This window comes from Gouania willdenowi, chromosome 1 (assembly GCF_900634775.1).
Source record: "Gouania willdenowi chromosome 1, fGouWil2.1, whole genome shotgun sequence".
Lineage (NCBI taxonomy): Eukaryota > Metazoa > Chordata > Actinopteri > Blenniiformes > Gobiesocidae > Gouania > Gouania willdenowi.
Genome location: NC_041044.1, coordinates 34,684,241 through 34,700,378, shown reverse-complemented (window position 1 = coordinate 34,700,378; position 16,138 = coordinate 34,684,241). Strand labels below are relative to the sequence as shown.

At 36.8% G+C, this 16,138-nt stretch overlaps 1 protein-coding gene across 3 annotated transcripts in view; it reads left to right on the top strand.

The window, feature by feature from the left end:
* Nucleotides 1–13,861, top strand: part of LOC114473810 (complement C3-like) — a 65,076-nt gene extending 51,215 nt beyond the window's left edge. For all 3 annotated transcript variants that reach the window (XM_028463659.1, XM_028463775.1, XM_028463741.1), the window contains 10 exons: nt 2,288–2,369; nt 2,490–2,535; nt 2,633–2,723; nt 2,791–2,880; nt 2,971–3,073; nt 8,599–8,688; nt 9,500–9,583; nt 9,651–9,734; nt 9,858–10,002; nt 13,607–13,861. In XM_028463659.1, the coding sequence (XP_028319460.1) occupies nt 2,288–2,369; nt 2,490–2,535; nt 2,633–2,723; nt 2,791–2,880; nt 2,971–3,073; nt 8,599–8,688; nt 9,500–9,583; nt 9,651–9,734; nt 9,858–10,002; nt 13,607–13,748 (957 nt within the window). In that variant the 3' untranslated portion in view covers nt 13,749–13,861. The remainder of the gene's footprint in view (nt 1–2,287; nt 2,370–2,489; nt 2,536–2,632; nt 2,724–2,790; nt 2,881–2,970; nt 3,074–8,598; nt 8,689–9,499; nt 9,584–9,650; nt 9,735–9,857; nt 10,003–13,606) is intronic.
* The last annotated feature ends 2,277 nt before the right edge of the window (nt 13,862–16,138 follow it).

The following is a 16,138-nucleotide window of genomic DNA, read 5'->3' as shown; positions in this document are numbered from 1 at the left end:
AAACATCCTAGCTGCCTGAAATGTCATTGATAAATGAATGTCTCTGAAGTTAGGAAGGCTGAATTTAATAGTTTTAGAAATTTTCTTGACGTGACTTTTGAACGTGAGAGTAGAGTCAAGAACTACTCCAACTCTTGTACCAGTTCGAGCTCCACATCTCAGCAAAATACTTGTGAATTTGCATTTTTTTTTTCGTTTTGTTTGGAAAACATCAGACATACATACTGTAGGAGACATGATTGTAAAAGGCAATTTTGGACTTGGGCCATTTCAGATGTAAGAATGCGGCCAGCTTCAGGAGATGAGGGTGTTAACCATGTTTCAGTCACACCCGTAAAATCAATATTAGAATTAATTTGTAAGCATTCCATTTGTTCCCTTTTGGAGGCCAGACTCCAAACATTTAAGTGACCTCCAAGTAATCCTTTGCTACAGCGAGGATCCCATATTCTCTTAGTCTGATTTAAAGTTTGAAATGATTTTAAGGATCAAAATGTTTTAATAGCTGGATTTTGATTATGAATTTATTTTATGGGTTTTAGTAACATGTACTGACTTATAAGCTGTCGGCTGAGTTGGTGACCCAATACGTGGTTTGGTCAGCTGAGGTGGTGACCTGATCTATAGCCCGATCAGCTGAGGTGGAGGTCCGGTCTAGTCCACCTCAATTAAGCTCCAGTATCTTTTATATTTTCAGACAAGCGTACAGGAAATCTAAAATAGCCACTTGTCAACCACTTACCAAACCCAATTAGGTGATTAGAATCTCGTAGGTCGACCTTTATTAACATTGAAATGCTGTGAACATTCCTACTAGGGCTGGGTGATATGGACCAAAACTCATATCTCAATATATTTTCTCAAAATGGTGATATATGATATAAATCTTGACAAATTTATTTCAAATGAAGTCTGAGCAGAAAGAAAATTCTGGGTTAAATTTCTTGATGCAAAATGCTACACAGGCACATTTATTAACAAATAGGTGCACAATATGTGTCACTTTTAGATTTTTCACCTCTAAGGGACAGCATGTGTGAGTGAGTTCTGTAGTGTGACTTGTTATGAGGAAGGTCTGGGTTAGGACGCACTCAGTAATCCATTTAACTGAGCTTTACATGTTGTTCTGATAAGTAAAAGCAGCGACTCCTAAATTGAGTATTTTACTACAAAATACGATATATATCAATATATTGGAAAATATAGTTTTCTATATCGCCAAAATAGAAAACTCAATACATCTCGATATATCACCCAGCCTGAATTCCTAAATTATAAAACAGCCTAAATGAAAACATAAATGGGTATATGAAGCACATTTGTTTATTTAATATACTTATAGTTCATATACAAGTCAACACGTTGCATATTTACTGTTAATTTCACGTTGCTTGTCTTTAAGTTAGGCATTAACATTTTATTTTCATTATATATTTTCTTATAATTTCTCATGCTCACTTATGTGGTTCTCTGGTATTTACTAATGACTTATTAGATTTGTTGCAGATTTTACATTCTTTAACACTTTTTGAAAGCAGTGTATATTTGTGGCGCTTGTGATTGGGGGATTTTTAACTGTGTCCAGTCCTGCTGCTCTTTAGGAAGGTAAACTCTCTGTCCTATTTCACAACGTATTTACACCAGTTCTTTGTTTTTTTCACCAGAACCTCTTCATTCATTCATCTCTCCTGAGTTGTTTCCGGGTTTGTTGTGACTGTTGGGACTAATCTCGCGAGAACTGCCATCTGAAATGGCCTGAGTGGCTAGTGCTAGCATTCAGTTTAAAGAGGCAGAGGAATGTTTTTCTTTATCTTTTAATTGTTATTACATTAAAATACGGGATATTTACGGGAAAATACTAATAAGGGACAATGGCTGGAAAGAGGGGTAAAAGTGATGCACATAAACGCTCTTACTTGTTTTGCTTATTTTGGGTCATTGCAAAATCATACCGCCATCAATTTGCCAGGCATGTAAACTACATTGTTTTTTATGCTTTCAGCGGTCTCATGGAAACAGAGATTGTTTTAAAAATGTTGTTGTGTGAATGCGGAACTTTTTGGAAACAAAAACGCAAACAGAAGCACAACGTTGTCGTGTACATGCAGGGCCTCAGTCATGGTTTCAGAGCTGTTTGCTCAAGAAGTTTTGTTAGGTTCTCACATTTTGTCGTGGCACATCTAATGTGGCCTTTATCGCTCAGATCAGCAGAATTTTGAGTGGTTTGTATTTGAAATGGGTGTAGGATATGCCTTTTAGGATTAACAAATTGCTCTTTGTTTCACAGATGGTTTCATTGTATTATGCTAAGCCCAGTAAAAGGAAGAGTGACTGTCGGAAGTTTAACATGTCAATCGAGCTCATTCCAGGTATTTTGGATCTTTTTCTGATGTATTCATTGACATGTCTGTTAGTATTTGTCTGTATTTTTATTTTGTACTAGACGATCACTTTCTAATACTCACCAAAAGCTTTTTTTCTTCTCACAGAAATTGAAAATGACGACAGTGTATACAAGCTGAGAATAGAGGTTTTGTAAGTTCCTCCCCCACTGTTTCTATTAATGCAATCAGAACTTTTTATTTTAAAGTTTAAGGGTTGGATTTTTTCCTCTTATAAATTTCTTGTGCAGGTATCTTGACAAGACGCATGATTCAAAAATGACAATCCTGGACATTGGCCTCTTAACAGGCTACACTGTTGATACCAAAGACCTGGAATTGGTATGAACTTATGGACCTGTGTGTATATATATATATATATATATAAGTTGTGTGTTTGTGTGTATAGTTGTCTTCAGGGCGTGATCGAACCATTGCACATTACAAGATGGACAAACTCTTGTCAGAAAGAGGTTCCCTTATCATCTACCTAGACAAGGTAACATAGTCTTTGTTATACACAGCTTTTTTCCTCTACCTCTGTTAGTTTGTGTCACTTACAGCATTGCTATGCATGTTCTTCCCCCAGGTTTCTCACACTCTGGCAGATGAGATCAGTTTTAGAATCCATAAGACTATAAAAGCGGCCCTCCTACAGCCAGCTGTTGTGTCTGTCTATGAGTACTACAACGGTAAGTCTCAAAAACATCTACTGACCAATGCTATTAGCTGACTGCACATTTCTACCATCTAATGAGATGACTACATGCCACACTGGGCGACAATGATATTTTCAGACTACGATTCCTGTATCTGTTAAAATGCAGCTTAGATGGTCTTCTTCTTCATTAACAGACACTAATTGGGCCTAGAACTGTAATCTGGTCTTAAAAGTTAGACCCACCAAGACTTGAACTGAGAGAATTCAACCTGAACCAGTTTGAACCTGAAAGAAGCCAATTATTTCTAAGCCCGAACCCGTTAAAACCCAACATTATTCATACTAGTACAGTGCCCGTCGGAAGTATGTATTCATATAGTGGGCACTTAAAGAGAGTTGTCAATTATGGGCATAATAATAACATACTCTGTAGCATTATTAAGGGGTAGATTTGCAAGTGCAAAGTAAAATAACGTGTGCAATTTCCCTGGTTTAATTCTATGAGACATGTGCATGATGAATGTGTTGGTTTTTTTTTTTTACTCATTTTTATATTTTTTTTGTTTGGTGTATTTTTCTGTAATGTATGTTTTTTTGGAGTCATTATGTGTATTTTTGTATCTTTCTGTTGTCTTTTTGGGCATTTTTTATTTTAATTATTGTTTGTTGTTGCCATTGTAGTGTGATTCTGGAGTCATTTTGTGTATTTTTTGTATAAATATTTAGTTTTGTGTATATTGAGTCATTTTCATATTTTTGTTGTTGTTTGGTGTATTTATCTGTAATATATGTTTTTAGGAGCCATTCTGTGTGATTTTGGAGCCTTTTGTATATTTGTGTGCATTTCTGTTGTTGTTTTGTTTACTTCCTGTATAAATATTGTTTAGTTTTTTGTTTTACGTCATTTGTGCATTTTTTGTATAATTATTGTGTTTTGTTGCATTTGTAGTGTGATTCTGGAATCATTTTGTATATTTTTTAGTCTAGTTTTTTGCATTTCTGTTATCCTTTGTGTATTTTTTGTATAAATATTTAGTTTTGTGTATTTTGAGTCATTTTCATATTTTGTTGTTTGGTGTGTGTGTTTGGGGGGAGGGGGGGTGAATCCATTCTAAATTCATGCGTACTAGTCCATCCACGTGTACCTGCCTAACTTTCACTAAACGTATCTATTTTAAGTAGTTAGATGTAGTGGCAGGTGTGACGTGAGTGAAGCTGCAATGATGAGGTGACCTTCACTATGAAGCACCGTCTACGTAACATCAGAGCGTAACACTACAGTCACTACCACCCTATGGACAGGTGTTGTGACACAGATTGTAACCGGACTAAATGGTGGTCCGTTATACACTCACATACCTGCACGCATGTCACGTAGACGGTGATCGATAGTGAAGTGCACCTGATCGTTGTGTTTGTGTTTGTGTGTGTGTGTGTGTATGTGTGTGTGTGTGTGTGTGTGTGTGTGTGTGTGTGTGTGTGTGTGTGTGTGTGTGTGTGTGTGTCTGTATGTGAGAAAGTCTCTGGTCTTTGGAGAGAGCAGACGTGTTTTCATTCGCTCCGATAACACGACCTTGGCTACAGCTGGCTACGGCTGGCTACAGCTGAACAGCCTGAAAAATTGGGCCCAAGACTGAAGGAAAATGGTGAAAAAAACCGCAGGGAGGCCCTTCAGAACCCAATTCGGGTTTGGAAGAGGTCAAGGAGATGATATGCGAGGGTCTACGAAACCTATCTGCCGAGATAAAGTCGTTGGAAAAGACGCTGGAAAACGCACTGGAAAACCTACAAAGCGAAGCAAAGGTACTGAAAGAAAAGAATGAAAGAAATGCTGAAGAGATAAAATTGTTGAACGCCAGGGTTGAACAGCTGGAACAAAAGGAAAGAGAGGAAGATGTCATCATCACAGGGCTAAAGATAAAACCCAGGAGCTACGCGAGTGACGAAGAAACAAAATCGATTGAACAACAGGTCATTGACTACCTGGAGTCGAAGGACATTGTCCTGAACCCTGACAACATCAACTCCTGCCATCTCCTGCCAAAGAAAAATGATGACAGAGCTGTAAAAATAACCTTCACGAATATGAAATTCAAAGGACAACTACTGAAGCAAGGAAATAAACTCAAGGGAACGAAGGTGTACATCAATGAAAACCTGACGAAACAAAATGCAAGCATTGCATGGAAGGCACGCCAAATAAAAAAAGGAGGAAAAATTGTGAAGACTTGGACAAGGAACTGCAGGATTTACATCACACCAATGGGAGAAGAAGACGGAAAACCAATCCTCGTCAAAACGATGGAAGACTTGGGAAAATACGAAGGATCCACCTAAACAACAACATTACCGATGGTAATCATGGATATGGACCCAGATCTATATAAACACTGGAAACAAAACTCACTGTGATTATTTTAAGGAGACTGAATTAAATGTGGAAACCAAGAGTAAAAAAGGTCTGTCATTTATTCATTTTAATTGCTAGGTGGTGGGGTGATTAAGGATTACATTAAATTTAAATTCAAAGTGTTTATTGTCATATGTGCAGTTAGAAACACGTTTTCCTGTACAATGAAATTACTACCTTGCTTATGAACTAAGATATAATACAATGAAATTACTACCTTGCTTATGAACTAAGATATAATACAATGAAATTACTACCTTGCTTATGAACTAAGATATAATACAATGAAATTACTACCTTGTTTATGAACTAAGATATAATACAATGAAATTACTACCTTGCTTATGAACTAAGATATAATAATGTGTTTATACAAGTTAAATCTAACAGTGGAAAATACAACACTGCCAATAGAACTAACAGCTGAATTAACCTTCATGTAGAGACAAAACAAGCTGCAAACTTGTGTGTCCAAAAGAGACATTCCGGAGTGGTGACATTATGGATGAAAAGGGAAAAAAAAAAAAAAAAAAAAACTTCCAAACAACTTCGAAACAGGAACTATTCTTGAACTGGAGGAATGCTAACAACATCTGGCAGGGAACAAGGCCAACATGAACAATGATAGAGAGGAAGAGGAATAAAAACAAGACAACACTGACTACAGATGAGAATACACAAGAAAGGACTGTTCAACAACTCAAGAATGTTTGACCAGAGAGACATGTAAACCCATGTAAATTTGCGATGGTAAAACAGGGGACGGGACCCAGATAAGCAAACTGCTTCTCTCATCTCCCTTTTCGGCATGTACAAAAAATGTAAAAAAAAAAAAAAAAACAAAAGTGAATGTAACCATGTCGGAAATAAACTGAATAAATAAATAAAAAAAATAAATGTGTGTGTGTGTGTGTGTGTCTGTGTGTGTGTGAGAGACTCTACCTGGACTCTAATCTCCTCCGTTGGTTCTCACACACACACGCGCTGCTGAGAAAAGAAATGAGCACCTTTCAACACAGCAGCCATTGCCGTCAATAACTTCCGGGTGAGGTCTGTCCGGTCTTAATAGCGTACTGTCAAACAAGCATGAAAATAAACATTTTGAAACGTTATCACCAAATAATTAAAAGTATGTTTCCTCAAAAGAGAAGTACACAGAAGCTCTGGCACACACCGGAAGTGAGCTGTGCAGTGAAATAGATACAGATAGTGCGCTAGCGCTCCCTCACACCCTGAGGTCAAAAGATTATTGTTTTTGTTACTCGTTTTTATATTTTTTTTGTTTGATGTATTTTTCTGTAATGTATGTTTTTGGAGTCATTATGTGTATTTTTGTATCTTCCAGTTGTCTTTTTGTGCATTTTTTGTATAATTATTGTTTTTTGTTGCCATTGCAGTGTGATTCTGGAATCCTTTTGTGTGTTTTTGTATCTTTTTTTAGTGTAGTTTTGTGCATTCCTGTTGTTATTTTGTGTACTTTTTGTATAAATATTGTTTAGTTTTTAGTTGTATTTTACTCCTTTAGTATATTTTTATTATAAATAGTGTGTGTGTGTGTGTGTGTGTGTGTGTGTGTGTGTGTGTGTGTGTGTGTGTGTGTGTGTGTGTGTGTGTGTGTGCGTGTGTGTTGCGCCCCCTCACACCCTGTGGTCAAAAGTTGAATAGGTTTAATTTCAGGGCCGTCCAGAAGTGAAATAAAATTAAAATAAACATTTTGAAATGACCAAATTACTCCAAAATAACAGATACACACACTCGGGGTATTTGGAACCGAGTTTCAGGTCCAACTCGCACCGCGTCGGGGAGATATTCGCTCCACACACACTCACGCATACACACACAGATGTCCCTTGCTTTTACAGGTAGATGTGTGCACACACCCAGCCCTTTGGCCTTTTGTCAAGAATGGGTCGTTTATACATTTTTTTTAAAGATGTCTTTTTTAAAGACCCACAGCTTTTTTTAAAGCATCGATTTGTACATCCTTCACGCACTAATGGGGCCTCAAGCAGGAGAAATAGGAGAAATTAGTTTTAATTTTTATTTTTTTTATTAGTAGTAGTTTATTTCGGTCATTATAAATATTTAGAACACATGTCACATGTTTTCAGAGATCTTGTACATTACAAAACAAAACATTTTTAAGTATTTTAAGAGCTAAATGATTCCTGACCGAAAGGGTTTAGGCTGAAGTAGAGACTTATACTGCCTAACCCCATTTACAACTGTGACACTATTACCAAAGACTTCACATAATACAGTTACTGTGATACCAATGATGGTAACACATAATCATCAAAACTTAAACTCAAAGAATCAAAATTATGTTGTGCATCTGCGATTGACTTCTTTTCTAATGATCTTCATTCGAGTGTACTATACTTTTACATGACTTTTGACTTACAGATTTTTTTAAATGCATGAATAGTTTTGGAGCCTTTAAGTTGATTAGGTAAACCATTCCATAAATCAACTCCTTTGACTGATATACACCTCATTGTATTAGTCCTCGCCATGGATTTTTGTAGCGTATCAGTTCCTCTGAGATTGTATCTAGATTCTCTTGTTTGGAACATCTCTTGTAAACAGTAAGGAAGCATGAGGTTGTGTGCCTTGTACATCACAACTGTTGTATAAACATCGACAAGATCATACAATTTTAAGATATTTAATCTAACAAAAAGTGGATTTGTTGGAGCAAGATATTCTGCATGGCTGATCACTCTAATTGCTTTCTTTTGAAATCGGAAAATAGGTTGTATATTAGTTTTATAGGTATTCCCCCATATTTTATTAATGATGAAACTGTGAAAATTGTGTGAAAATCCTTAAACTGGACAAGACCAACAAATAATAAACTATGATGGTAATATAACGTAATGAGTCTCAGTTGATTGTTATATTATGTAATTGGTTTGCTATAGTGTGTAGTAGTACAACACAGACATTAATTAAAAAGTCAATCCTTTACAGTGGCACACAATCAATATCTAAACCTTTAGCACGGTTACCAGAGCCAGGCCTAATCTCAAACCTTAACTAAACTGAGTCTAATGCAATAAAATGAAGAATGCTTCACTTTTAACTATAGAGCCACTACACTGAACGTTTTGCATCTATTGTAATTCATATGAACTCTGTTGCAGGAATAAAGTGTGTGAAATTCTACCATCCCATGAGAGATTCTGGAAATTTGCTGCTGCTCGACTCAGGCAAAGTAAAGACATGTGCTGAAGGTAAACAAATCAATGTCAGCTGGATAAGGCAAAAACATTTATCTCTCTGAAATGACTGTAAACAAGTGTTTAGGAGGGGTGGGAAAAGATAAATCACAAAGCTAAGACCCGGTATAAGCCCATAACATTGTGTGGGACAAAGTGGGAATAAACTGCAGTATTCGAATAATCACTTTTTTATATCAAAAGAGATATACATTATACACTTCTTGATGGAGATGAAGCTATCACAGTGAATCAAGATGGCCAAAATATTCTCTCCTTAAAGGGCGTTGCACTTAATTTATGGAGAGAGAGAGAGAGAGAGAGAGAGAGAGAGAGAGAGAGAGAGAGAGAGAGAGAGAGAGAGAGAGAGAGAGAGAGAGAGAGAGAGAGAGAGAGAGAGAGAGAGAGAGAGAGAGAGAGAGAGAGAGAGAGAGAGAGAGAGAGAGAGAGAGAGTGAAGCTTTTAATAATGATGGTGAGGAAGAGGTTTTAGAATGTGATGATCAGAAGAAAAGACTTTGAAGAAGAGGATGACATTGAGCATCTCATAGTTCCGTAACAGAAAATAGCAACAAGACCAGCCTGTCAGCAGCAAACAAGGGAAAAAAATGTGTAAATATATATAATATGGGGAAATAGAATTGCCCTTGTGCCAAAAAAATGTCTGCTATTGTCAAAGGTGTGAAACCAGGGCCAAAACAGATGTTGGTAACACATGTGGAGAACATACAGTCCAATTTACTTTGGGGTACTATATAGTATATATTTATTATGTATTTTTTGAAATATAAAAGAGCCTAAACAATGTATTTGTTTGTTTCTCTCAGAGGACTGCAGTATGCAAAAGAAAGGAAACATTGACAACAGAAAGCGCAAAGATAAAATTTGTGAGACTTCAGTAATAGAGTTTGGTAAGAAAAAAAAATTTGGGAATTTGGGAACTTGAGTGAAAGCTGAAATCTACATCTTGTTTCTTAGCATACAATGTAAAACTGGAAGAGACTGATCAGAAGGAAATGACAGACATCAACATAATGCGAATAATGGATGTCATCAAAGGAGGTGGGTGTGGTTTTTTAATTTCTATATTCAAAACCTGATGATATGAAATAGCACCAACCTTTGATTTCAGCTGGTGGAACTGTAGAACTACTATTGGTGGTATATCTTTTTTTTGGTTTACAGGAAATATTGATCCCAATCCTGCCGATCAACAGCGTCTATTCATCAGTTACATACGCTGCAGAAATGCAATAAATCTGCAAAAAAACCAAACCTACCTGATCATGGGCTCGAACAAAGATGTCACCAGAATTGAAGACACTCAAGTGTAAGTTTGCATTTAGCTGATTAAACAAACACAATAAAGTATTTTAAAATGCTAAACATGTATTAAGATGATCAAATTCACACTTCATACCCCGCCCCCTCTCCAGGTTGCAGAGGTGCACTCGGTTCAACTCCACCCTGTTCGGCCATTTTTGTAGTTTGATAGAAGAGATACGATTATCTAGCGGCGCAGAAACTTTTTATTCACACGTCATTTACAAAACTAGTACAGTGCCCGTCGGAAGTATGCATTCATATAGTGGGCGATTAAGGAGAGTTGTCAATTACGGGCATAATAATAACATACTCTGTAGCATTATTAAGGGGTATATTTGCAGGTGCAAAGTAAAATAACGTGTGCAATTTCCCTGGTTTATTTCTGAGACATGCGTTGGTTTTTTTTACTCATTTTTATATTTTTTGTTTTAATTATTGTTTGTTGTTGCCATTCTAGTGTTATTCTGGAATCATTTTGTGTGTTTTTTGTTTTTTTTATGTATTTTTGTGCATTTTTGTTGTCATTTTAGTGTATTTTTTGTATAAATATTTAGTTTTGTGTATATTGAGTCATTTTCATATTTTGTTGTTGTCTGGTGTATTTTTCTGTAATATATGTTTTTTGGAGTCATTTCGTGTTTTTGGAGCCTTTTGTATATTTTTGTGCATTTCTGTTGTTTTGTGTACTACCTGTATAAATATTGTTTAGTTTTTTGTTTTACATAATTTGTGCATTTTTTTTGTATAATTATTGTTTTTTTGTTGCATTTGTAGTGCGATTCTGGAGTCATTTTGTATCTTTTTTTTGGTGTAGTTTTTTGCATTTCTGTTGTCTTTTGTGTGTGTGTGTTTTTTTTTTGTTTGTTTAAATATTTAGTTTTGTGTATTTTGAGTCATTTTCATATTTTTGTTGTGGGGGGGGAGTCCATTCTAAATTCATGTGCACCAGTCCATCCACGTGTACCTGCCTGACTTTCACTAACTTCTCTATTTTCAGTAGTTAGATGTAGTGGCAGGTGTGTCGTGAGAGAAGCTGCAGTAATCATCAGGTGACCTTCACTATGTAGCAACATGTAAACACTAAGATCTGACTCAGAGCGTAACACTACAGTCACTACCACCCTATGGACGGATGTCGAGACACAGACTGTAACCGGACTAAATGGTGGTCCGTTATTCACTCAACACTCACATACCTGCACGCATATCACGTAGACGGTGATCGATAGTGAAGCCCACCTGATCGATGTGTGTGTGTGTGAGAGAGACTCTCTACCTGGACTCTAATCTCCTCCGTTGGTTCTCACACACACGCGCCGCGAAAAATTGTGCAGCTTTCAACACAGCAGCCATTGCCGTCAATAACTTCCGGGTGAAGTCTGTCCGGTCTAAATAGCGAATAATCAAACTAACATGAAAATAAACGTTTTGAAACATTATCACCAAATAAGGAACAGTAAAAAGTATGTTTCCTCAAAAGAGAAGTCCACGGGAGCTCACTACCACGCTACGGACATGTGTCGTGACACAGACTGTAACCGGACTAAATGGTGGTCCGTTATACAACTTCCGGGTGAGGTCCGTCCGGTCTAAATAGCGAACGGTCTAACAGGAAAATAAACGTTTCGAAATGTCATCACCAAATGAATAACAGTAAAAAAAAGTATTTTTCCTCAAAAGAGAAAAGAGAAGTCCACGGGAGCTCATGCACGCACCGGAAGTGAGCTGTGCTGTGAAATAGATATAGATGGTGCGCTAGCGCCCCCTCACACTCTGAGGTCAAAAGATGAATAGGTTTCATTTCAGGGCCGTCCAGAAGTGAAATAAAATTAAAATAAACATTTTGAAATTACCAAATTATTACAAAATAACAGATACACACACTCGGGGTATTTGAAACCGAGTTTCAGGTCCAACTCGCACCGCGTCGGGGAGATATTTGCTCCACACACACACACACATCCCCACAGACGTCCCTTGCTTTTTAGTTAGATGTCAACAACGGAAGACTTGTCCATCCAGCCTTACATGTTCGAGCCAGAGTCGGACCAGGCGGCCAAATCATCAAGGATCTAAAACGAGCACACAGCAATAACATATGCTAACAAAACAATGACAGGGACGTCTTATCATCACACTTTTTAGCGTTATTTACAGCTTACAGAAGTGCTCTGTTCGTCGTCTCCAAAGATAGAAGGAATTGAACCCTCAATCAGACAAAGTCTTTAGGTAAATCCTTCTTCATACTGGTGGAGGCTGCTGAAGCAGTCATCCTTGAAGTGCTTCGTGCACACAAAAATGACCTTACCCACAGATGTGGTTACATTTCTGTTAAAAATAAAACTCAACCAGGCACTTTGAAAAGGTTCTGATGCTGGGAGACGGTGTAATGAAGTGTGTGGGTTACTACATCCAACAACCGAACATTTTGACTTATCCTCTCGTAACTTCGTCATCCTTGAGCTTGGACTACAAAATCGCAGCGAGAAATAAAAATGGCGGATTGCTCGAAGTGTTGGGCCTGGAGTCGATGTCCTAATTTGGCAGTTCCGCTGCAAATACTGTGATGTAATAGTTCATAAAACGTAACAGAGAATAGAAAAATCGAAACAGATTGAAAAATATGACCAAAACAGAATATAAAGATATCAACGGAGCACCTGAAGAGACTGTACTTCTAAACAATCTAAATATACAACAAAATGCATTTAAGGGCTAAAAAAGTGGATTTAGCATGAAATGTCCCCCTTAAAGGAGTTGACGGTTTAGCGCAATAACTGAACGCTGCTTCAATGTGTGTAATCCTGGATGTGGGAACACACAGTAAACCCGTCCCTGATGACCTGAGGGTTCTGGATGCCTCACAGGGAAATAACATGTTTAAATGTGTTTTGGTTCAAATGCATTCAAGGATTTGTAAAATAGAAGAAAGATTTTAAGGAATATTCTTTGACTCACAGGAAAACATTGTAGTGATTTGAAGGTAATGAGGTCCATCTACTGCATGGTACTAAAGAGTCTATATAACCTGGCTATTCAAAAAAAAACATCATGGATTTTTTTATCATAATATCTAAAGCTTAGGTTCTCAAAGTGGGGTACGGGTAACCCCAAGGGTCTGCAAATTGTCATAGAGGGTACGTGAACAGAAATTAAATACGGTGTGTCAAAATTGTAAACAAACCAGCAGTCAGGAGCCTCCATGCATTGCCAAAAATTACACATTGGCCATAAAATAATCTAAAAAGCACAAATATGGCAGGAGCTACATTGCTTTGCACTAGCCAAACATGTTTGATGCTCTTTGCCACTACGTACTTGTGTTAAAGTGGATTTTCAGCTTTGAAAAACATGAAAACGAAATGTAGAACAAGACTTAAAGATTTAAGACTCAAGACTCTCTGAAATTCAGCCAAACATACGAGACTGTGAAAAGTTTAGGAGCCACTGGTCTAAAGAGTATGTCTGAAAACACTTGCAAGCTATTTTCCTGGTAAAGGGTTAAAAATCTTGTCTGAGCACCTGTTATGTACAGTATAGTATATTACATACTATTTTTGTTATTAATCACAGTTGCTCCTTTGACATATTGAATTTGTTTCCTTTAGATATCAGTACGTTCTTGGTGAAAGAACCTGGATCGAGTACTGGCCGACAGATGAAGAGTGTCTAGACCGAAAATATCGACCGACTTGTCTGGATCTGAAGAAATTAATCAACGTAACTGAGGACTTTCGATGTAATCTCTAGTCAAAGTCATTGAAGTCCACTATTAAATAAACTTCAATGATTGTATCTTCAGTGACGTGAGAGATTGTAAAATGTGTCACTGTTATATGTGGTAATAAATTACTGCCATTACAGTTTTCTTTGTGTGCATGGTTATTATTATTGTTCTAAATTGGAAAACATCCAGTAATAAGTCTCCTTATGGCTATTTTGAACTGGAAATCACTTCCTTTGGCTCCTCATAGATCCTAGAATAACACAGGACTCGACTATGCTGACTCGCATGACTAACAAAACTAAAATTATAGTATATGACGCCATTTCTTTAAAAAATAAAAATGAAAATAAATAAATAAATCATGCTAATATCCAGTAATATAAGTTCTAAATGACGCTAGGCTTGTCTGTATTCTTTAATTAAACGTAATATTCACTTCTGCCAAGCATCAGCTTTTAGGTTTGAAGTTTCAATTTAAGTTAAAAAGGACGATGGAAAATATTTTGTGGACGCATTATGTTCTTGTGTTTAGCATCAACCTGAATGCTTGGTGTTACCGTGACAAAAAGGTAGACGGTAACTAAACAAACAAACAAACAAACAAACACACACATAACTGAATGACCACAACAAATAAGACCTTTTATTTATAGGCGGAGCACTTTACAATAAAGATGCGGGGGAGGTACGAGGTAGGGACCCACAGGTTGTGCCAAATCACTGAAATGAAAACAAAATCCCAGCCTATCAACCTTTGCAGAAACAAAAATTATTTTAAAGGGCTAACCATTTAACCTACAAAAAGAGTTGAAGTAAGAGTACAGCAGGGGGCACCAACCTCGTGCCTAATGTTCATGGCTCGGCTGATGCTGGGCTAGTGCTAATGCTAGGTTAATGCTAATCTAATATTAATGCTAAGTTTGAGCTAGGATAAAGCTAGGTTAATACTAGGACAATCATAATGCTAGGCTAATGCTAATGCTAGATTAATGCTGAACTAGTGCTATGCTAATTAGGGCTGGGCGATATGAACCAAAACTCATATCTTGATATTTTTTGTTCAAAATGGTGATATATGATATAAATGTGTTGAATAGGCCACTGGGAGTCAGGCCCAAGGCCAAGGCAGGCCTTGTTTGTGATTAGTCTGATGCTGCAATCTCTACTCCTGTCACAGGAGCGCACACGTAGCCAGGCTTAAATCGCTTCTCTTAAGTAAAGTGTTTAAATCCTGCTTTGTAGTACAGGGGTTCGCTGACAGTGAATGTTTGATTAGGTGAAGCCCGCTAACGGAGAGATACATATCCAGCTTCGTAGTACAGGCCTGTAATGTTGTCTCACTGTTGTGTTGTACTTTTTCTGTATAAAAATGTTTCTCAAAATTATAGCCCCCTCTGTTTTTTTCTTCTCTCACAACCTGCACCCTGACAATACGACTCATGACTTAACACAAACTACACTTTACAGTTCATATAATTGAGTATTCGTGCATTGCTGCTTTTCTCCACACGATGGCGCCCCAACCCTAAAGTGCAGCTCCAGGACCGTGGCCTCTCCCTCTTCTAAAGGATCCCATTGAGTGACATCAGCCGTAGAGCAAAGGAGGAAACGGTGCTCAGCGGTAGCAAAGTTACACGAAGTCACAAGGTACCAAAGGTAGGAAGTTTACCTCCAAAATAAAAGCATCAACCTCACGTTTACGCTCTTTAACCAACTGTTTTGATGTGCAGAATTCATACTTGTATTTTGAATTATTAACAATTCGTCTCTGTGTTTTGTCTTCAACATTCAAAGGTAGAGGTGAAAGTAATGGATTACGAGTACTCACGTTACTGTAATTGAGCTGCTTATATTTGTATTTATATATATTTTTTTTTTTTTTGTTTATTTTCTATATTTCAGTCATTTTACTTGTACTTAGTACGTTTTAAAATAAGTAAAATAATTCTTTACATTTCTACACCCAACCGTAACTGAGTAAATTATAATTTTTTTGTTTTAAAATGATCAACGGACATTGTGAAACTACAAATAATGAAATGACCAATAACAATTACTAAAAACAGCATTGAATGGAGGTTATTTTCTCTGTTTTAGAGTTCTAAAATGTAACTACATTTTTTTTTCTTTTTCAAATTTATTTTTTATATATATAATAAAATAATTGTACATTTTGACAAACCTTTTATTTGATACTGATGCTTTTGTGGAAAATAAACTAAGTTCTAATCGTGCAAGATTTTGTCTCTTTTTTTAAGGTCATTCATGAGATGTTTACTGTATACAAGGCAATCGTGGCAAGATTTATTGCCAACAATAAAATGTGGGGGGTGAATGTAACTAGTAAGTTTTACTTTGAGTACTATTTAATTGAGCAACTTTTTATTTGTGCTTGAGTATTTTATTTATGCAT